The sequence below is a fragment of the Gallus gallus genome, chromosome 4 (assembly GCF_016699485.2).
Source record: "Gallus gallus isolate bGalGal1 chromosome 4, bGalGal1.mat.broiler.GRCg7b, whole genome shotgun sequence".
In the NCBI taxonomy this organism is placed as follows: domain Eukaryota; kingdom Metazoa; phylum Chordata; class Aves; order Galliformes; family Phasianidae; genus Gallus; species Gallus gallus.
In genome coordinates, this window is record NC_052535.1 from 23,981,365 (window position 1) to 24,006,168 (window position 24,804).

Consider the following 24,804-nt stretch of genomic DNA (forward strand, 5'->3'; position numbering starts at 1 on the left):
AGGCTGAACAAGCCCAGCTCCCTCAGCCTGTCTTCATAGGGGAGGTGCTCCAGCCTTTTGATCATCTCTGTGGCCCTCCCCTGTTTCTCTATTGGTCAATGGAATTAAGTTGTAGAAGTCAGAGTAAGCTTTATTTCAGAGTGAGATACAAAAAACCCTGCCCTGTGAGAAGGCAGACCTCCAAGATACAGTGTGGTACCAGACTATCCCATGATGTGGTTCTGCCTACCACATGCCTTCACTGTGTGTTTATAATCAAAAGTAATAATCAAAATAATCAAATAATCAAAAGTAAATATACACAGAGTTTATGGAAAACCTGAGAAGCAAGATAACATCTAACACCTTCTGCAGCAAACTAGAAATTACTCCTCCTTGAGATAGCTAACTTAAAAATAAGTGTGTGCTAAAGCTAGACTTCTCATCATCTCAGCTTCTTCAGTGAGTTGTAATCATTACAGATGATTACAAAATAATTTAGATTGGAACTGAACTCCAGAAATCATTTAGTCTTCAGACTTCTGCAACTGCAGATGTCTTTAGTCGAAAAGGCTAATTACACCAGGTTGCTCAGAGCAGTGTCCAGGCATTCATGCCCTGAGTGATCACTGTACCATTCACATGAAGGCTCTTCAATCTATGAAAGACTAACTCATGTTAAAAGCAACAATATGTTACTATCTCATAACTTTATAAGGCTTCCCATTTTTTCATGGGAAGATTGCTACCACACATCCAGGATTGCTGGACATCCAGATACTGGATAGAGCAGCTATTCCAATTCAACTGTGAGAATGCTCATTTAGAACAGCCCAGAGCTGATGCTTGGAGAGTCCAATATTCTATCTACTACATGGCCATACTCTTGTATGGCTGCACAGTCAGTCTAAAGTACTCTTGCTGCACTAATTAACTGCACATCCAGCATGTGCATGTAAATGTATTTCTTTTCAAGAGAGCCTCACATGAAAATACAGTAACCCTAATACTGGAGAGCAGTGCTGCCTTTAAATACAGCATGTATTAAAGTGGAATATTATATAAAGGACAGCTATCCAGAACTGGTGTTCTGTGACGTTGCCCTTCTGCATAGGTTTATGAATTTAAATGTAAGGAACAGATTGCTCAAACTGAAAAGTTCAGGCCTCAGAATGAGGGCTAGTCTTCATTTAGATAACTCCAAACATCTAAGAATACATTTAAAAAATTGTACGCAAATGGTCTAACAATTCCTGCAATAAATAGCAGTATTTCTAGCTGTCACAAATGGGAAGAATAATGTATGGCAAAAATAAATGTGTTCACTAAAAACAATTTGTCTGAAGGACAAAAAGCCCTTCGAACACGTAACTAAACAATAGAACAGGCATTTAGGTCAGCTTTTCACAGTCCCATATGTACAACCAGAACTTTAAAAAGTTGTAAATTGAAAAACTTCATATATATATCTCTATTTTTATAAGACGATGGAGTTTATTAGCCATCTGTTACCTCCAGGGCCCATGATTTTAAGAAGTTACCTTGAAATTAACGAATAAAGGCATTCTGATTTCCTTACTATTTAACCAAACATAATGAATTTTCTACTTCAGTTAGTCTGTGTTATGAGATAATTAATATAAATGCTGTAGATACCGTATCAGGGAACTGCAGCTGCTTATTCCTACTGTCTCAAATTAATGTTCCATGCAGACATTCTGCTCATGATTAATGTTTCATAAAATTTAAAATGATTTCAATTAAAATACATTTTCAAAAAATAAAACTTACATTTCTGTTTCCTCACAGTTTTAAAGACTCTACAAATTTAAATATAATGACCACTTCAGGGTGCAGGAAAAATAGCAGTAACATACAGAATTTATGTATTAAGGTACTATTTTCCACTTAAAACATGCAAACTTTCTAAAGCATCACAATTAAATAAGACAATAGTACTTTCTCAATCTATCAGAAGTATCATAGCTCTATTGGGTAATCAATTTATTTTCTGGAAGATAGTTGATACATGTGGCCTCCTTTGCTAACTGCCAATAACCTTAAGTGTTGGCTATCATCATGCTCTGGTATTTTGAACAACTAATTTCTGAGGATGAAGATGATGTTATTAATCTGTAAACTGCACATTTATGTAGTTAGATAGCAAAAAAGCATTCAATAGCCAGGAGATGCTCCAGTATAACATGCTATATTCCAAGATCTTTTCATTCCCAAATCCTTTCAATCCAGTATTTTTCATCATTTAAGGCACCAAAAGTTTCAAAGGACAGAATAGCAACCATCTTAGTAGTGAAAACTTTCTAGCCAACTCTACCCTAAAGGTAATGTACTTTTTAAAATTTAGTTTCAAGGCTCTCTGAAAGCATTACACAACACTGGGATGAAGTCAGGACATTTTCTTCCTTTCAAGGACAAGACTGACAGGGTAGTATAATGACATTTTTGCATTTGACATGAAGTCTTTCCAACCAACAGACAAGGATAAAAAATGACTGGACAATGACGCTATAGAAAGAAAACAAAAAATTCCTACACTGAAAATCAGAAATTTTCTGAAATCAGATGCATTTTGTTCTGTGAAGAGGTTTCAAAGTTCTACCACGCTGGGTAGAAGGAATGGATGGAAAATTAACATTGTACTTTGATAGAACTGTCCACTGGTTTGCACTATTGTTCTTGCAAGGAAAGACAGCGTAAGTGAACATGAGGCTAAACAATCAACAAGTAACAGAAACTTTAACTAAATTCTGTTCTGCAAGTGTCTGTCATAAGGGAATTTTATATCACATTGGACCTCACTAATGTGTGACAGATTTAAGGCTGCCATTGCAGTAATTTTCTTGTTGTATTTTGATTGTGATTTCATACCTTAAATCACTTCATACATGTTATTTTCTTGTGTGTTTTTGAATGCTCAATCACCAACATTGCTCTTAATCACTTAAGATTGTACATTAAAGAGCAGTCTCCTGTAGACACCTCAGTGAGGACTGAGACAGAATTATTCCAATTTATATAATTATTTCTCTTTCCTAAAGTGAGGCCATCAGAGGTAGATAAAACAAGCTCCTGCCCTACTACTAAAGAAATCCCTTACATTGACATTATAACAGTAGGGCCAACTCCCATCACATGCACTGCAAGGTGCAAAAATTACTACACTGTGCCACCAGTGAAAACAGAACTGTAGTTAAGTAAATGTAATCTGCAACTTTGACTTCACACAAAGTTAGTAATCAAAAGTTGAAGGAGAAATGAAGAAAGCAATGATTTTTAGGATATATGACTAGGGTACAAATATCCAAAATGCTTACACATGCAGACACAAAATACGTTAGCAGAGTGTAATTATGTTTTGCTAGTTTGTGTACTAAAAACCAAATGGCTCATTCATGAATGCCTGATGTAATCTGGAGAATCCTTATGAGCTATGTATGAATATTCACAAAGGTAGAAATTTATTTAGCTTTTGTAATTTCTAATATCTTTACACCGATGCATCTTTATAAATCCAGAAATCCTGCACTACTAACAGTGATCTTACTGAATTGCAATTGCTAGAGGGAAACTTCTTGAAAGTATTCTTTTATGAGAAAAACAGGATATGAAAAGCATGTGCTGGTGTAGCATACGTGTGTGTGTGTGTATGTGTGTGTGTGTGTGTGTGTGAAAATATTGGAGGGCATAGGGCCTGACAGGATACCACAGTGAAACAAAATAATGGACTATAAAACTATTGATTTTCACCCAGTCTACAGGAAGCAGACCACGGAGACAGCTACTCCCAGAGGCACAACTGAAAGTGGAACAGATAGGTCATGCGAACAGGGAGTCTGGCAATGAACCCAAGGCAAACCAAGGACAAGAGCAGAGGAGAAAACCAATGAGCTGCAATATCTGACAGTGCAAATACATCCTTCTGTGATCTCCAGTGTTCCTTCACCTCAAGTCTATGTCCCGGAAATGGAGGCCAGGATAAGAAATGGTTACACAGCAAGCTAGCAGTCCATTCTGCGAGGCATTCATAAAAGATATTCCCTGTGAGTGCCCTTGTATTTTAAGGGACAGATTTAATATCATTCTTCAGGGGAGGTACTGATCTGAAATGCTGAAGATGAACTGGCTATCCAAATAAACTGGTTCATTACCAAGCAGTTATGAAGTAAATATGTAGAAGCTCTTCCTTATTAAAGCATACAATTTTCTACAGAAGAAAAAACTAGACTTCCAGAGGCTGGAACCCTTTTCTTCAAAACAGAAGTTTTAAGAGGGAATTAACAAAAATGAAAAATTTCCACCAATAAAGGTTTCCTTTTTTCATCTCTCTCTCTCTCTCTATATATATTTTTTCCCAACCTGTTCTGTCTGATAGGCTAAGAAACTATTGGTTTTGTCTGAGCAGACTGGATTCTAACAGAATTGCTTTTTTCCCATCACAGATTAGAGTCCATGCATGTACTTACAATCAAGTTGAACCTAGCAACAGCACATGCTCTTAGGAAACTTTACATCCTGCTCTTACATATCCTGTCAGTAAGCAACAAAACAGAAAGTTTATATAGCCTTTCCAGTTAAGCTGAATGAAGACTAGAAGGGAAGAAATAAAAGACATTTGCCATTTGACCCACTGTGCTGAATAACTCTCCTGAACTCTTTTAAAGGGTGCTTCTTAAGCATTTACAGAGAGAGTAAAAATTTGTCACCTGAATCACTAAAAAGAGAAACTGACTTATGTGTGTTGGCAGCAGAAGATCCCATGTAAATTTAACAAAATACAAGCACACAATGAAGTTAATGCACAAGGCCATTAGAGAGCTCATTGTTTGCAATAACTTGCAATAACACCAAATATAATGCTGAGGAATTCCGTACTTATAACACTGCCACTTAAGATTTCATAAGTCAATACACTTTCTTGAAAAGAATGTATGGCATTTCTTCTGTTAAGATGAATGCTTGGCCTCTAAATTGCTCTGTGCTTTCTTCTGCCTACATCTCATGGCATCTAGGAAGTATATAGTGTCACTTTGGAAAACAGTTGTAGCTGACCAGAACTATGGCATGTATTATAATTTGAGTGCATCAGAGAGGAAAATCAAACTTCAATCTAAAGAGAATCTACAAAAAGAAGACAAACTAAGGAGAGTACTTTAAAGCTGCAAACGCACATACTTCTTTAACCTCTTCTTGCAGGGAGAACAAGCTTTGTAGAAGCAGAAGAGAAGTTTTGACTGCAGTATAACAGTAGCTTTCTATCATTATGAATGCCAATTTTATGTCTGCTAAGCGTGAGTGGTTTCAGATCAGCTTCAAATCAGATCAAACTCTATCAAGTCTAATGTCTTGTCTCCAAGAGCAAGTTATCACAACTGTTCTTGAAAGAGAGTAGAGCAATATTTTTGTGGATCAAGCAGGGGGAGAAAGCTTCCCATGGCTCACAGACATATTGGGTTCACCCAATTTAAGTTGGTAATGAAGAATCTGACCATTTCTGACTATGAGCATGTTTCATATTTCAAGAAAATACAGACTTTATTTTTATGAAAGGATAAGTGAAAAAAATAAATATCTGTGCAATAAAGATCCTCCTGAAATCTATTCATTATTTACTCATTATTTCATAAGGGTAAACTTATGGCGCACAAGTTGCAAATCCCATTAAGAAAGTGCTAAGTTACCTAGTGATAAAACATCATTATTTGTAAGACTCTACTGTTTATCTGAACCCATCATTTCCCTCTTGTGAACTGGATATGGCCTATAAATACTGGAACCAACTTCCTTACAACTTAGCCCCTGACTAATTATGAAAGAATGTAACAGTGGCAACAGTATATCAAAACAAAGGTTCATCTAGCTCAATACAGCATCCTGAGCAACTAACAACATTTGTCTCACCTCTAACCACTTGTGCATAAGGCCTTTCTTAAGCCAGGTATGAATTTTTAAAGCTAGCAAAAGTAATCTGGTTCCTCAGTCAAGGTGAATACCCAGTTGAAGAATACAACATTCGTTCTGTTGGCTCACCCCTGACAGCAGTAGTGGAAGGCAGACATATTCAGAGCATCACCACTATTTCTGTGATGATTATAGAACCACAGCATATGCAAAACCATCATAGCCACTTTAAGGTTTTTGCCACCACTGACCTGTTAAAATGTCAAAGACAGCTGAAAGTGTTATCTACTGATAACCATACATGAATAAGTGAAAAATGAGAAGGTAAGACTAAAGTCTGCTGCAGGACCTAACATAGCATGTTCAACAGTTGCCATTACCATGACCTAGTCTAACATCCTGTGTAAAAAAGCACAGTAGAACTTCAACCTTTAATTTTTGAAGCTAGCTAGTAACTTCACTTTTACTTGATTTCTTTAAATTATACATATAATGTTTTTGAATCATAACAGTTCCAAGTTGAAATGAGAATTTACAATAAGAATAAAGAACTGGAAACATTTCATTTGCAACTGCGAATGGTATAGTAATATAAGAATAAAACATATGTTAAAGCTTCAAGGATTACAGTAATTGGGTTTTCTTTTAAAGATTGATTAAAAATACTTCAAAATCACAGAAAATAATTTTGCTTTTCTTATCTCCCAGATACTACAACTACAGGGTGGACTTTATTAACAAGAGCATGTATTTTTGAGACAGGATTCTGATAAACAAAATGTGATTAAGATGAAGATACTGTTACTTTCCTTAAGCTGGTAAGCAAGTATTGTTTTCTCTGTAATCTTAAAAATAACTTTTAAATGCCCATTCATAAACATACTTTGCTTTAGTCCACTACAGACCCCAGATAGACCATGTCACAGACTGTCAACATTCCTTTGCATGAACCTATACTTACAAGTAGTTTCTCCTCATCTTTAACCTTATTCATGATTCTTTTTGTTACCTACAACAAAGTATGTTATTTACAAAAGACATCGGTCTGGAAATATAGTGAGTTATTTTCGAATGTAAATTATCACCTTGAAAAGGCAGCATTAAATATCAAAGTACAGTATGCTATATTTAAACTTAAAACATTACACTATCTTACTTTCAAAATGAACAAGTGCCATTTGGTTTGCTGTTGAAATTTTAAGGAAAATCAAACCACTGAAATGATGAAGCTTATCATGCAGCACTTGGGACTATCAATTTTATAGATCACCCATTCTGGCAACATCATGTCTCACTGACTTCAGTTCATCCAACAGCATCATGAGTTGTGAACTCTCAATTTTGAAAGAAAATGAGAATTGGAAAAACTGGAAAAAAAGTTCAAGTCTGCAAAGAAATTTGGTTGTGGAAAAACAAGGCCTACCAGTTCTAAAACTTTTAAAAACTTTTGCTGATCAAAATAATCTGCAAATCCCCAACTATGAAAAAACCCTCATTTGTTAGACAAATTTATGTGTTTTTAGAACATATTGTTTTTCCTTTGGCATCTGGAAAAACTGCTACAAAAAGTGAATGTTTTTGTTCACATTTTTTAAAACTACTTACCAATTAAGAAAGTTGCTTGGAAAAATACTTATTAAATTCATTATCTTTGTGAATATAGTTCAAGATTGATTCTAAGTTACTACTGACTAAAATACAACAAGCTATGACATTTTTTAAATCATTATCAATAGGGAACATCAATATTGTAGTATATAAATAAAAATCTGAGAACTAGAACACTTATTCGAGTTAGCAAAAATTAAAGCTAAAGTTGAGCACCCATGTATAATCACAACTAAAATCTGTATAGGTTTGGGAAAGCAGTAAGAATCAACAAAAAGATCAGTATTCATGAGGAGTACTTAAACTGACGTCTCCTAAAAGTTATAAAATAAAATTCTTACAATAGATTATTTGTAAAGTAAGAAATATGGTCAAAATCATAGAATCATAGAATCATTAAAGTTGGAAAAAACCTCTAAGATCACCTCATTCAACCATCCACCTACCACCAACATTGCTCACTAAACCACGTCGCTGAGTACTACTCAAACACCTCCAGGGATGGTGACTCCATCACTACAGCCATTACCTCCTGTCTTGTTGCTAGTTACGTAGGAGAAGAGGCAGACTCCTACCTTGCCACAAAATTCACTGCCCCTTAGATCTAAGAGGCGAGGAGTCTGATCCTTTATGTTACAAACACATCACTGGATAGCACAGATTTATTTAAAGTTATATGACTACGTTTTGAAATGTAGTAGCTTTCAGCCTTGCCAGCAGACAACAAAAATGCAGCATTATGATTTTGTATTTTATTTCATTGGGAAGTGTCTGGTATACCAAACCACCTGATGTATTTCTACTAAAGCATCTAATAAGTTGTGTTTACTCTCAATGTCATAGTATACTACAGAGAAAATCTACATGCTTCCAGTCATTGCCTTACACAAACCATAAAATCCTTCCATTATTCAGAGGCAATTACAAATCTGGTCCCTTAAAATGGATGGAATTGGGATTTTTGTATGAGGAATCCTCTAAGGAAGAACTGTGCATAGAATCATAGAATCATTTGAGCTGGAAAAGACCATTAAAGGTCATCTAATCCAACTCCCTGCAAAGAATAGGGACACCTACAGCTAGATCCTAACTCCATTATTTCTCATAAGCCTAAATGTACTCTTCCGAAAGTTACTCCTGGTAGGCTAGAAAGCCTAGGAAGACTTAAATGCTATAAATACCAAGCTTTCTAGGAAAGGTACAGATGCACATGGCCATTTAATAGATGACAAGCAACTTTTCTGTGATAAATATATTTTGAGCTGTAAGTCACATTTTTATGACTACATTTTATGTTATTTGCTAAGCCACACATTTCTTGATTCATGACCTAAAAATGTGAGGTCAAAGTGTATTCTTACCCTTGTGTTTTGGTTAAAGGAAGAATATATCTTTCTTACATTTGCCAGAGACAAAAATATTAGATGTCTTTGTGCCATAGTTTGGAAGCTTTACGCTGATGCCCTTTTCCACTGCTTTCTTTGTTTTAAAATAAAAGAGTATAATGTGTATTTGATTTGTTTTTCTGAGCTACCACAATATCCTATTCACTTGCCAAACAACGTGCTTTTTGTCCTCCCACTTCTAAGGTTAACTCTTCAGAAAGAAGTTAACTAAATAACAGTATATTAATGGTCTCTGAAGTATCTTTTAACATTCTTTTATTGCACAAGTAAAAATACTGTAAGAGATGAACTTCAAATATTAACATTAAAAGAAAACGTAGAGAAAAAAAAACCCTTTAAGACACAGTAAACTGGGTTATAAACCTACTTAAAAATTTCATCTACATCTAAATTCAGGTAAGGTGACAATGTCACTGAAAAGACAGAACACAAAAAAAAACCCCTTCAGTACTTAGTTCCACCAAAAGCTAGGTTTACATTTCTCTTTTTAAATCACAGGAGTTTACAATAGACCTCTACTATAAACAAGATAAGTAATGTTAATATTTTTGACAGAGATTATTATTCAATACATATAAATACCTGATCTCTTCTGACTTTTTTTTTTTTTTTAATTAATGGTAAACACATGATTCTTTTTTTTTTTACAAACAACATTTCAGCACTAATAAATCCCAATACAAACACGTTTTTCAAAGCCCCTTGAATTTAGGGGGTAGTTATGTTTTTAACGCTGAGTGCTTCTCATTAGCATTCATCATACATTCATTAGTGGCATCATATCAGTGTCACCATGTTAATGAGCCAACGCTTACAGTTTGATACAACTGAGCAACTGCTGACGCTTGCATACAAGGTGACTATAGCACTTTATCTTGCAGTATCAGCAGGAACAACAGTTAAAACAGATACTGCAGTTAATTACATGGATCTTTGTGCCTTCAAGGCCAAAGTTGGCTTTTTTTTGCTTTTCATGAAGACTTTAATGTTTTATTTAGTGGGTTTCTGATATGTGAGGTAGTCTCTAGCTGGGATATAAAATTCAGATAGCAAGAAAGAAAAATAAAACTAATACTGTAATTCATGAAGCAGAAAAAAAGCATCTCTGTTGGGTAATTACAATAATTGAGCCACAAAATACCTAATTATTTTACTAATGTATGTTTTCATGGTGCTGATTCATCAGAGTACACCTTTTTTTTTTTTCCTTTTCCAAGAAGAAAATTTGCCTTCATGATAGTGAAACTCATGCAGATACAAAAATATGTATCCTGAAGTAGATTTAGATGGTGTCAATACTAGTGCACATTTGTTTAGCTCTTCTTCACTAGAATTTGAATAAAGACACAGTAACCTCTAAGAAGAGTTAAAGCTGGCAGGATTTGGATAACATTTTAAAATGGCAATTATGCACGAACAGTTGGGTATGGTTTTGGAACCAAAAGGGAAGAGGAAGATATATTCTGAGAGAAAAACAATCAGAGGCATATAAGGTTTGCCCTGGAGAGGAAACACATTGTTAAATCTCTTTTTTTGCACTGCAATATCTTTTCAAACTTTGAGAAATTACAACATCTTGACATTAATGGGATATTCAGATGACATGAATGCAGTCTAAGTGTAATCAAATGTCACTGCACAGATAAACTTTCTCAGTGCATCACTGAAGAAATTCTAGCCATATAAATTGTTCCATTAGTGCCTCAATACACTGCACCAACAAAAAGAACAGTTCTCTATTCTTAAACTGAGTTTAAATATTTATGAAATGAAAATAACAGTGTGAGCTACATATATCTTGATGGAACCATTAGTTAATTATTTCACTGAGAGAACAGGCTTGGAATAATCAGGATTTCACGAGATATTTTAGAAGCATAATATTTTTTAGAGATTTAAACTCTTCCCTATGACAAATGCTGTTTGTGACTAAGACAACTTCCAGCTACTAAAACAATCACTTCAACTACTTAACAGCAAGCATGCATGGCACAATTGAAGTTCTGAAGTAAGCAGGAAATTAAACTACTAAAGATTGAATTACTCTTACTGAGAACTATTTGCAAATAGGATGTCACACATCCTTTAAACAGTGGGTTTACATCTGACTTGAAGACCACTCAGTGAACTCCACTGATCGAACACTCACTCAGAACACTATTGAATCATCACTCCATGCCTGAGTTTTCTAATGATCTCTTGATCATCCAATAAGCTTTGACACGATGACAGCACAAAATAGCTAGGCAGTAGGTTGCACAATCGCTACCATAAGTTTTAGCTTCCAAAAATAAGCAGGAGGGGCAAATAACCTAGTTTAAAATAATTGTCTTATATAGAAAGTATTTTTCTGGCAGTTATTTCCCATTGATGTGCAATGAATCACTTTCAAATGCAACTGCATATTGATGGTATAAAAATAGTACCAGTGAGAAAATGTTACAATCACATCAGTAATTGAGACACAAACATAGCAGCATGTTGTTAGTTTATTCATGCACTGCATGAACAGAAAGATAATGCTGATCCAGATACTTAGCATATGATCTACATCTCTTTGGTTATTTATTCTCAATAGAATTATTGTGATACACTTCTAAAGCCTTTAATGTATCATAAGACTGTCACAGCCCCTTCATTTACATAATTAAGGCAATTATAGCCATTACAATTAAATACAACACCGTATTAATGGTCTGAACCATATTTAAGCTTCTAGCTTTATAATCCATAAATGCTGGTTGGCATAGAGCAAAAGAAGATAAGGAACATACCCTAAAAAGAAGCATGCTCTTATGACTGCCTAACATAGTTTTATAGAGATTGTTGTGCAGCACAGGCTAAACTTTCCTAACAATTTGGATGTTTGGGGGACCTCTAATACCGAGATCACTCATCAAATGTTTAATGACCTACATAAAAATTAATAATTATCAAGCAGAAGATTAAACAGCATTAATGATCTTCTTTCATTATGATGGCCTGCCTATCTCTTTATTAAAATTGCAGCAGCACTCACAAACAGTATAGTTGGTTACAAACCCACAGGATAACACAGTGAAATTAAAACCTTTGCCTTCCTCAAGGCATTCACCATGAGATTTCCCCTTTTAATTTATACAATGAAAAAAGAGGAAGGAAAGTTAAAAAAAAAAAAATCAACAAGACTTTTGTAACAGATCAGTTTAAAGGAATCTATAAAGATGTTTTCCTTTGTGAAAAGCATATGAACAGAGCATAGCTTATTTTAAACAGAAAAAAAAAGCAACTCTGAATGACTAATTACTCATCCTGCACATAATAAGTCTTTACCTGAAAAGCTCCAGAGTTCCTAAATGGTCCTCTCTGAACTGTCCACAAAAAAAAAAAAAAAAAAAAAAAAAAAAAAAAAAAAAAAAAAAAAAAAAAAAGGCAATAAATCCTAAGCCACAAGTGCACTGTCCACTCCAAGTGTGTTAGCTCACTCTCACAGACTTTGGAATCTCATTTGGAATGAGACAAATACTTTCAACAAAGGCAAAGTTTAGGTCCAAAATTGCTCCCTATGTTGGACAAGGCCACAAAGTAACTCCAGCTATGCTTATGTCCTCAAACACATACATCTGTTGCCAAAGCCCCAGCTGATTGAGTACATACATGCTGTTTGTGCCTGGGAATTAAAACGCCCACACAGTGAACACAGATGCCACAAAAACTCTTTAAGGCATTCAGAAAGGAAAAAAAGCATACTATTTCAAAACTTTTAATAGAGCGCCAGATCCAAAGTTACATCCATTTGCTGTTAACAGAAGATGTATCTCAAAGTGCAGCACAGGACAGAGAGGCTTTCCCCAGGGCTGCTCTCCACAGCTTCAACACCTGAAGAACTTTCTATTTGAATTGAACTGAATTGAGGGCCAATGGCACCCTGGCCTGCATTAGAAATACTGTGGCCAGCAGGTGCAGGGAGGTAATCATCTCCCTGTACTCAGCACTGGTGAGGCCGCACCTCAAGTATTGTGTTCAGTTTTGGGCAACTCACTACAAGAAAGACACAGGGGCCCTGGAACATGTTCAGAGAAGGGCAATGAAACTGGTGAGGGGTCTGCAGCACAAGTCTTATGAGGAGCGGCTGAGGGAGCTGGGATTGTTCTGTCTGGAGGAGGCTCAGGGAGACCTCATTGCACTCTACAACTTCCTGAAGGGAGGTTGTGATGAGGAGGGGTCTAGCCTCTTCTCCCAGGCAACAAACAGGACCTGAGGAAATAGCTACAAGTTGTACCAGAGGAGGTTTAGATTAGACATAAGGAAAAACTTTTCTTCTCAGAGAGTGGTCAGGCGCTGGAATGGCCTGCCCAGGGAGGTGGTTCTAAGAGATTATTCTTTTATATCATTGACTCCAAGTTTGCTGAGGAACAAGTCCAGGCAAGTCCTGGGCAAAGGCAGAGAAATCTTCTGTCTGGAGGACACTGATGGACAGGTCCTGGCTAAGGGTTGTGAAATCCTTTAAGGAGCACAGATGGACAAGGCCAGGGGCAACGAGAGAGGGATAAGCTGCTGATAATGGCCAGGAAACTATCTTTTATGTGGACTTATCTCGAGGAAGATGGCCATCTCAGGAGCTAAGTACATGACTCTTGCTCAAGCACCCAGGAATGTCACGTACCTAGGCAGGAAGAAAGGAGGATAAAAGAGGCATCAACTACCATGAGGATAGGTGTCTGCTATCAGATCCCTCACTACAGATTGCATGCTGATGGACTTCCCCGGGCCTGCTACTTGAGACCTGCTGCTTCCTCCCAGACTTACTCTGTGGCATCTTCCTGGACCCACCCGGTACCTGCACCCTCTCGTTGCCCAAGACCGGCCTCGCTGCTCCTGCCCTTCAGCCTCGGACCATCAGAACGACGTGCAACAGACCGCTGCTGGAACTTGGTGGTGACTATCCCCGCTTTACGCAATTCTTGCTTCTTCCTATCTTTTCTATCGCTCGCCTCTCCTTCCCCATCACCCCAATCCGTAATAGTGTCCGTCCTTTCTTCATCTCCCCTATTAACATTTGTAATAAACTGGTCGGACCAACATTTGAACCGTTGTTTCTTAATCTCACGGTGGGTACACATATTTCAAAGAACCTTCTCTCCCTCCTATAAAAGGGAGCGAGACAGTGGTGGAGTTGCCATCCCTGGCAGTGTTCAAGAGGCATCTGGATGAGGAGCTATGATATATGATTTAGTAGGTTGTGGTAGCAACGGTAATGGCAGGACGGTTGGACTAGATGATCTTGTAGGTCCTTTCCAACCTTGTAATTATATGATTCTATGACTCTATGGTTCTAAATGTAAATTTAGGACCTGATAAATCTGGAGTTGAGAAAGCTGTGTAGGTTTGAGTATCAAGGGTTGCCAAAAGCAGCCATAATGAGTGTAGGGACTCCAAAATAACAAAGCTGCCTTAAGGAAAAGGAACAATGAAGTTGTTCTGAAGAAGGCTGCTGTTGAAAAGAGGCTTCGAACTGTGAGCAAATAATTATTTCAGTGATAGGTATGTAATATCTCAGCTTCCCCTTTAGTATTAGATTGTTGAAATATTGGCAAGCACTTAGCAAGCATTCTTTTCTAAGGATTTCACTTAATCCTGGCAACAACGAAGTATTCTTTTTCACAGCATTCTCACATTCTGTATTGCTATGGGGGTTATTTTTCATAAATACAACAATAAGCATCTTCTTGGAATCTGGCTTGTTATTTTGTTTTGTTTGTTTTTTATACAAATTTTACTATTGTTGGGACCATTACTATTTAATATCTTTATCAAGGGCATAGATAATGGGATTGAGTGCACCTTCAGCATGTTTGCTGAACACAATGGTCAACACACTGGAGGGAAGGGATGCCATCTAGAAGGACCTTGGCAGCCTTGAGAAATGTGCACATGTGAACCTCATGAAGTTAACAAAGTCAAGTGCAAGGCCCTACAACTGGGTTGGGGTATCCACAATATCAGTATAGAGTGAGTGAGGAATTGATTGAGAGCAGCCCTGCAATATGTGCTTGGAACACAGAAAGCAAATGGTATCCTTCACTACATCAAAAGAAACATGGACAGCAGGTCAGAACAGGTGAGTACTCTGGAGTACTGCATCTAGTTTTGGGGTCCCCAGCACAAGAAAGATGTGGACATGTTAGAGCAGGTCTGCAGTGTGGCAATGAAAATGATCAGAGAGGAATACTTCTCTATAAAAGCTGAGAGAGCTGGGGTTTTTCAGCTGGAAGAAGAGAAAGCTCCAGGGAGACTTCACTGTGGACTTTCAATATATAAAGGGGGCTTATGAAAGAGATGGGATAAAGTCTTTTTACCAGGGACTTCACTGACATGACAAGGGGCAACACATTTACACTGAAAGAGATTTAGACTGGATGTTAGATTTTTTTTATGTTGGTAGTGCTGCCCGGAGACTCTGTGGATGCCTCATCAATAGTGTTCAAAGTGAGGCTGGACAGAGCTCTGAACAGCACTTACAGTCTAAGAAGACCCATAGCAGGCTGTACTTTAAAAGACTCTTCCAACCCAAACGGACAGTCTTCCTTTAATCCTTCATTTCTTCCTTCTAACTGTCAAGTTTTAATACGTTACAAGGGAATTACAGGGGAAGGAACCCTGCATAAGTGGTGTTCTCTGGCAAGAGCCAGGTAAAGTGATCAGGAGATTGGCAGTCTACAGCTGAGAAGTGCCTTTTCAATCCAAATAAATTCTCTCTCCTTCCACACCACACAACATTGCTACTATTCACATTAAATTAGATTACTACTAATTGGGATAGAAATATCTCTTTTTAGGAACTCTTAATATAGAGTTAACAAAAGATCCTGCTGACAATTTCAATTGGTTCAATGTCTCTCAAGCAAAAACAAGTTCTACTGAAGAAACAACAAGATTCATGCAGAATATTCATCTTAGCACTGAAGAAATACAATTTGCACCAATAATTTTGTGTTACTATACAAATACAGCAATGAATATGAAATAAGTCCTTTACAGATAAAATAATACAGTATTACAATGCCAGGAAATTCTAATTATATTATATCACAAATATGTAAATCATTTCTAGATACAAATGAATTCCTGCTAAAATTATTACTCTACATTAAAAAAAAAAATCAACATTTATAAACTATGAAGATACTAATGCAATAAAATCTGGTTAAACAGTAACACCTCCTGTTACATATCAAGTAAAAATTGTCTGCAATGCAGCTCATATACATAAGAAACAGAAAAGACATTCTTAAAGAATATGCATGACCCAGTGTATCAGCATAAAAATCTACAATGCCTCCATCTTCTCTTTACTTTCTAATGGCTATGCTGTGTATATAATGTATGCTTATAGCTCACAATTATTATAAATGTATATGATGAAATAAGCAAAATGAAAAATAGTACTTTAGGTTACATAACTGGACAAATGTAGGTCTAAGACGAACCGATTTGAGATTTAAAAGTGAGTACTACACATAAAAAGCAATAAAAGTAAAATGAACATTTACTGCTAAGTCAATATCTTCTAAAGGACTAAAATGGATGTACAGTAACACGTTACTTCTGTAGTTTGTTTAAAATCACAAAAGAATTCAGAATTACTGGCACAGTAAGAATATTCACCTACAAATAATATCTTTTCCACTAGAAAGGAAACTGAGACACAGCGTTAGAGCTTATTTACATTTAAATTAGTGGTAAGATTCACACTGGTGACAGTAGTTAAGACAAGAGCAGAAATAATAGCTCAGGATTCGATATTTGTGGTTAGACTACACAGCAACACATCGCTCTCAAACAGTGAATGCCTGAGTAGACGAGACAAATATCTGGTTTTGAGTGCCTCCACTAATAGCTGTTCACTTGTCTTTCTGGATCCATTTAAAATCGCCTTGAGAAAAATCACTAAAGTTTAATGACAATTAAGCAACGAAAGAAGTATAAAGGTTTTCATTAATTTGATGTCGCATTCTATAGAATAGCAATTACGTAACAAAGTATTTTATTGAACTATATAAAAATGCAGTTAAAAACAGTGGACTAGAAATCTGACCGTTGGCTAAAGCAAATTTAATTAACACGTATGAAATGTTTCCACTGTGTATACCCCAAAACTAGTAAGAATGAGACTTTCCATTTATTGTGTACATTCTTCTGAGACAGTTAACAACTGAGAGTAGTTTGTCCACTATGAACAGCACACTTCTCACAGGAAAATACTGTTTTATAGGGAATTAAATTTTTTTTATAGGGAATTAAATTTATTTTTTATTTTCTGAAACAGGTAAGGCAGTGTAAAGTTTGATGCTATGATTAGATGCTTAGTGAAATATTTTAAAACATACTAGTTTATTTCTAAGTAAATCCCAAACACTACGACATATTAGCAAAAAAGCATTACAGTGCATTGTGGCCTGTCAGCCATTTCTCTGAAGGGTCACTTTTCTCATATTTGAAGTTTGAAGGTTAAATTTTAATCCTGACCACACAGCATGAACTTCTTCACCCTTCTGAAGGCAATTTTGCTTATTGTCTTTTATAAATGGCTTCTTCTGGCTACTCCATATCTGAGCACTCATATTACGAGGCCTAACTCGTCCAATATACAGATTCTGGTGTTCTGGTTACAGATTTTATTCTATTGATAACCTGGGGTTAATCTTGAAGAAGAAAAGCCAATTAAAAGATTATATTTTTAACTTTCAAGGACAGCTAGTGAAAAGGAGAGATTAAGGAGTTAACACAAATATTATTTTTGGCCCTAAATCTCTGTATTTATGAACACTGGAATGCAAAGAGAACAAAAGCTCTTTTTTGGCACCTACACCTGTACTATATGAAGCATGGCTAAGGTCATGTATTGAGAAGATGGTGGTATGTAAATAAAATAAGAGGATTTGGGGGTGTGCAGTCTTGTTATTTGTTTTTCAAGCATTGGTGCACACAGAATGTAACAGATTCTACAATGTCTTTAATCCTACTGTTACTTATCCTCACATCCTCACAGCAATTAACAGTTCGGCAGTATTCAGCATAAAATGGGACGCAGCTGAGAAAGCAGCTATGTTCTCTGATTAAATTCTTTGAAATATGCTAACTGAAAATATTTTCAGCATGCAGCACTGCCTTTTTATTTCCTTCTGGCAAAAGCATAGACTTGAAGAGCATGACTTTTATAGCAGCATCCTATGTTAGCTATGTTGTACTCTCTAGATGATCAGAAACAGAGAAGCCCACTCTTTCACAGATAACAAGTGATCTCTTACTACAGGATTTATTTGAAATTCCCTCAAAAAATTTTGAGAGCAAATTCTTCTATTTCAGTAGCTAACAAAAATGGATATTGAATGTATTACCCACAATGCTGTAGCTTTTTCTGTCTAATCTGAAGGACCTTCAACTAACACTGCTGGATGCAAGTACATGTCTCAGCTGGACCTCGACTGTCTACTGGGACAGAATCCCAACCTTGTTTTCAGGAAGAAGATATTAAAAGATGTAAACCAGGAAGAATCTATAGCACACATCAGTCAAATTCTTAATTTAGACTCTTTGGGAGGTCAGGATCCTGAGCATGTTGTGACACATTCATCAGTGTTAGTGTAGGCTAACAGAAACATAGAAGATAGGCACTTTGTCTAGGTCTGTGGTTTCCAAGCTTTTTGGATTTAAGGATAATTGAACCTTCCCCAGTATCTGTAGAGCAAATTCCAGTATAACAATTTCAAGCCAACTGACAATGGACTGCTTTCCTGAGGTATCTCTAAAAGCAATTTGTTCAGAGTTAGAGTTGTCAGCCATATGCTTATCTGCTGTCCTTGGCATTCAAAACATGTTTAGTAATTAGGTATTTGGTCTAGGCAAGAAAAAAAGCCCAGCAAGAAGTATCACTTCCTGAAGGCTTTTAATATTATTTTTCTATTCTTTTCTTTTTAAATTTATTTAACCAGTAGGCCTCCACATAATCTTCATAGGAAGTAAAGGAGAAACAGAAGGAAATGTCTAACTAAATGAAGAATTCCTACTGATGCAGTGAGTGAGGTCTCATTTAGTTCAGTGTGACCACTCTACCTCAACTTCTGAACATGCATGAAACAACTTTCTTTCAAGGACTGACATATTCCTTCTCTCTTTTCTAGACTGAAGGTCTAGCAAAAACGCTCTCTGTCTTCTATGATGAGCAAAGGAAAAGCCTCAAGCCATCTCAGAGCAAAAGATTGTAAGTAGCACCTTGAGCAAAAAATGGGGCCCAGATACTGCCAAGAGGACAAAACTCTCCTCAGTCTTATAAAAAGCAGAGTGTCTGTCAAAAAAGACTTTCTGTTTTCTGGTCCCATTTAAACACTGGGGAAAAAACTCCGCAGAGCTTGCAGAAATGAAGACCAATAGATTCCAACTCAGTGAAATCCCTGTGTGCACATCTGCACAAGCCACTGTGACCTGAATGCCCCAAATCCTGGCACATATTTCAATAGGATTAGGGTGAAAGTAGGACACGTGGCAATGGATCTGCCGGGAAAAGACTGAGCCCTGTAAATGCTTCCTCACTTCTCTTGATTAACACCTCTGTCACTAGTGATGGTGCCTCATCCTTTTACTCTCTCATTCTGGTTTACCTTTCTTTCTTGACTCCCTAACACACCCCACTATTCCATATCTCACATCTTCATTCTGTGTGTGACCCTTCCCTCTAACACCACTTCAAGCGTTCTTCACATTTTCCCTACTCTTATGGCCATAGACTAAGCTTTTTTTATTCTTTTTTAAGTTTGTATGATACTCAGATTGCTTTCTCTAAAGCATAACCACAACAAATTAAAGAAAGATTAGCACGATGATATTTTTCTGCCCTTTTTTATTGCTTGTTTTGTCACCAGCTTGTACTTCTAGATCAAGATCAAGTCTTCAGCCATTTCATTTTTGGATTCAAGCTAACAATCCCTGCATATAGAACAGGTTCACTGATACTGAATGTATCAATGGGTTGAACCAGCTTTCAGAAAAGCTTGCACACCCTTGCTTGACTCATACATTAAGCAGAGAGACTAGATAAACTTCAGAGTTCCCTTCCAACTAAGAGCTGTGTGTGACTTTATGATCAGATTCGCACACACATTGAAAAGCAAATCTTTTATTCTGAATGCTGATTTCATTTTGCTTCCCAAAGGAGCATGGCATTTCATACCAAAAATACTTTGGGTAAGTTTGTAGATGTACTTGATTCCTAGATACATGAAAAGGCAGAAAGTAAAAAAAAAAAAAAAAAAAAAAAAAAAAAAGAACTTGTGAATAGGAATAAATGAAAAAATATTTTGTATAGGGGCACATGTTTTAGGAAGTCTCCATTTAAGTTATCTCTGAAACTGGAGAGCTAATCTTCCTTTGTCTCTGGCTTTGTCAAATTTCTAAGCAATTCACAGATGGACATACAGCTAACACTTAATGGAATTCAGTTTAAAGAAAATAATTGGATTCTTTTTCAGCACTTACAACAAAATTTGTATTCAAGTTACAATAGTGGCTGAAATGTCAGCAGTGATAGTCAACTCACTTTAATATTTCTCACATCTCCTGGCCTTTGGCCTTGTAAGGAAATTATATTCAAATTTCAATGTTCTGGTAAAATGTAGCATGTGGAAAAACCCTGATTTTGCTTGCCCCGACAATCTGTCAGGACAGGATTAGTGGTAATTCCTATACTCATATAGGCTCTTTCTGCTTTCTCTTTTACATAACTAAGCGTAAGTAATCTTGTTCCCTTGGCAGCATAAATCTTCAAGGAGAGTTCATTCCTACCAGTACTAATTACAAACAATTCTAATTACAAACAAAACCGATTGCTTTCAATGTTTATGTAGAGGAGTACAAAAAATAGTCTGCTTGAGAAAATACAGACTAAGATAAAAATAAATAAAAAACAGGACTGTATCAGGTGAAACAATTTAAAGCAGAGACAATGCTAATTTTAGTTTTATTTAAATGGAGGGCAGTGATATACTCAAAAAGTAACATAGAGAATGACAGGCCTATTACTCACAGAAAGATGTTTCTCAGCTGATTGTCTGACTTTCACTTCCTATCCATTGTTAGGCTAATATCCTTACATCTGTGCTGGAAAGCCAGAAATCGTTGCTAGTGCAAACTTCACTTATGCTATACTCTAAGGGATCACATTAACCGCATATGACTGTCTCTTCCATAGTGGTTGTAATTTGTGCTGGCAAGGTGAGCAAATAACAGATTTACGTAATTTTTTACCATTGCTACATGAAATTTTATAATAAATGCTTTAAAAAATCCCAAGACTGCATCACTTTTCAGAGTTTACGGCACAGGCAAAATTTAATTATACATACTTAATAGTATTTAATTACATAATCAGTAATATTACAGAATACCATGAGCAGCCTAAAGGGATGTTTCAGAGCAGGTTTTTGATTGGCCTGTCTACTGCACACAGCCCAGTGTTTCAGTGCTCACACCTTCATTCCCTGTTCAAAGAATGTCCTTTTTTTTTTTTTTTTTAAACTAGAAGAGAAAGAATAAATTTTTGGCAGCAGCCAGAGCTTGTAAAGGAAGTGATAACAATAAATTTCTCAATAAATTTACAACGGTGCATCAAGCTTAATAAAAAAGCTTAAAAAAAACCCCAATGCTAACGTAAGTCAGAAATATAGCTCTGGATTCTTTTGCATTTAAAAGATTGCTATAGGGAAAAAAAAAATCCTCAAAAAACTAATTATGGTGTTTATCCAGTTAGGACACAGGATACTTGTGCTTCACAAATTTAGTGTGACTAAACATAAAGAACAAAAAATAAATACACCTAGCAAAATTCAGTGCTAACCTCCAGTCTTGCTCTTCTTGGTAAATTCAGGTCCATGGTTGCATAACATACCATGCTATGATGGCTCTCCTTGCAGGATCACCAAATTTCGTTTTGTTTAACAACAACATTCCAAAGGCACCTGAGAGTCACTTAAATACAAATATGCTTAGCCACAAATTTTTCCATCAGGTGCATCAGTAGCTAAGCAGCAGCAGAGCACAGCAACCAAATGTTTCCATACTCACATATGATCCAAATTTCTATCCAGTTTTCAAAGAACTCATTTTTGCATGATAGTCTTTACCAGAAGTTCCACAGTTTAAGTGCAACTGCTTTTTCCTGTAAGTTTTAATGAGGACTCTTCAAGTTTCTTTTTTTTTTTTTTCCCCCCAATCACACCACATATTCTTGCAAATTCAGTTGAAAACATAAAGGAAGAGAGAACAATTTTTTCTTTGTCTTAAGTACTGCCACAGGTATCTTGAGGAATATTATTAACATGTAACAAAAGAACAGTAACATTAAAATAGCTGCATTTGAAAATTACAGTGGTGCACTGAAGTAGGCACAATTTCAAAAGAAAAGATTCTTGAATACGACTGTTTTTATTAAAAAATACACGTTTGTGATCACTGTGTTATTCTATAGGCAAAATCCAATTTCCTTCTAGAATGAGCCATTAAAAATTATCATCACTCACCTCTCCTATCACTTCTGCCTGCGTTTGTGGATTTGTCAGAAGGGCAAGGGCAACGTCCTTCACATTTCACTGAGATTTGTTTTCCTGAGACACAAGCTTGATATTCTAATTTGCACTGCAAAAAGAGAGAACGACTGGCATTAATACAAACATATTTTACAGTACAAATTACAGCTCCTTAAATATTTTGAAGGAATCTTTCATAAGGTACTTACATTTTTTGTAGACACAGGTGCAAGGAAAAATTTCTGCAGTATATGCTGAAGTCTGATTAGATAAATGTATAAAGGTTTTGCTCCCTAAGCTGTCTACAATTTCAAACTCAATTATGGTACTAATGCACTTCTGGTTTTAGACTGATTTGAGTACATATACCAAACAGAATTATACTGCACTGGTTTTATTTACATTAGATGATCAAATAAACAAGGCATCAATATTCACTATCAATAGGAAGGGACTAAGAGGGTTCTATTACGGGACTTATGACATATTTTCTGCTTTTCAGATAGCAGTATTCTAGTAAAAAAATAACAAGTAAAATAGAAAGCTGTGGCTGATTCAGTTCTAGTGGCAGTTTTTCTAATATAGAAACAGATTCATCTGTATGGTTCTGATCTGTGTACTTACAGCTCTTATTCACAAACCTTGCAGAAATGAACTAAATCTAACCAGGAAATGGAATTGTCTCAAATATATAAAACTACTATAGTAAAGATTGCATACACAGAAAATAATATTGTATCTTGTCAGTCTTTTCAAAAAACTGCACTTCTATTTCTAAACAAATTCTTGACATACAGATCTGTCTATAAGATTACGAGCATACTATCAAGAAAAATGAAAACAAACACAAAAAATGTAGTATTTGAAAACGCTCACAGATAAGGAAAGGGAAAGAGCAAAGTGCTTATGTAGAACACTTCATCCTTGAACAAAGGATTGCAGATGCCTCATTAGTCAGATAGAAGACAAATAACAAAAAATTGGAGGAGTCAGAAAAACATTTCAAGTGACAAATAAAAATATGAAATTGTTTTTTATGCACCGCACAATTTCAGGAAAAAAAAAATTAAGAATTTGTGACCTATATTCCCTGTTCTGTTTAGGTATGTAACATCAGTTTAATGCAGTTATATCATACAAATAACAGGATTTCTGGCAAATCCTAAAGTCGGAGTTTCCGTTGCCCAAAAATGAGGAAGGATTTGGAGCATACACTGTAGCTATATAAAAGATGTTGCTGAGAAGCCTGGTGAGGTTTCCACTAGTATGCAGACAGAATGACTTAAACACAGTTCATCCCTGTGATTTTATAGAATTTTATCAACTTTTAACACTGCTGCACTTCTAATCTTGTCACACTGTCATGCAGTTCTTCTCTTGAACTTCACCATGCTGAAATATCTTTTTGCACTATTTCCAGAATCAAAGAGAGGAGATATTAGAAGATTGAGAGTATCTCAAATGTTGTGCATCTACACAAAACCATAATCACAGCTCGGCTCTGAATGTGCTACCTCTACTCAAAAACAAAAGCATGCTTGAAGGACAGCACGACTAAAATAATCTTTAATTTGACAAAACAAAAGAAAACAAAAAACACTAAAACAGATCTCTTCCAATTGAAAACTATAGAAATAACACTGCCTTCCTTACAGGAGCTGACTTTGACAAAACTGGCTACTTTACTGTGTACGTGGACAATTGTCCTGACTGTACAGGAACGTACTGTGATGCCTATTAGACCTCCTTCCAGAGAGCACATGATGTAACTCATATTTTAATACATGAAATAATCTTCAGTGTCAGTAGAATACATCATAGCCTGAATTTAATATATATTTCTGTTGCCTGTTCTAAGATCTGAGAATTTTACAGTTCAGTCTTAGTAGATTAGGGAGTCAAATCTACAAATACTTTGCTTTCAGGATGCTTACAAAAAATGCTTTAGGCACTGAGTCAGTTATCAATTGAATTCAATGAGACCACTTAAAACTGGACATTCAAATTCTATTTATATTCTTTATTTAAAATACTGGGAATCAAACAGGAAGAGTAGAAAACAAAGGAATACATTTTGATGCTTTTTTGCTTAAGACTCCACTATTTCCACTCTGTTTCACTCAAGTGTTGCTGAAGAAACTAACAAACACTTCAAAGTTGTCCCAGCCAACGATAGGTATGAAGTATGAGTTTAGTCCTCTGAATTAATTTTCTTTGAAGGTGCCTGATTCACTCTATTTGAAAGTAACATTGCCCTCTTAAACGTAAAGAAAAACAATGCCCTCACACCTGTCATGGGCACTGATACCTGAGCGAGTGCAAAGTCAGTACAC

At 36.0% G+C, this 24,804-nt stretch overlaps 1 protein-coding gene across 12 annotated transcripts in view; it reads right to left on the reverse strand.

Annotated features, from left to right (window-relative positions):
* Positions 1 to 24,804, reverse strand: part of SPOCK3 (SPARC/osteonectin, cwcv and kazal like domains proteoglycan 3) — a 585,918-nt gene that overhangs the window by 22,528 nt on the left and 538,586 nt on the right. For all 12 annotated transcript variants that reach the window (XM_046940442.1, XM_046940441.1, XM_046940440.1 and 9 more), the window contains one exon: positions 22,466 to 22,580. In XM_046940442.1, the coding sequence (XP_046796398.1) occupies positions 22,466 to 22,580 (115 nt within the window). The remainder of the gene's footprint in view (positions 1 to 22,465; positions 22,581 to 24,804) is intronic.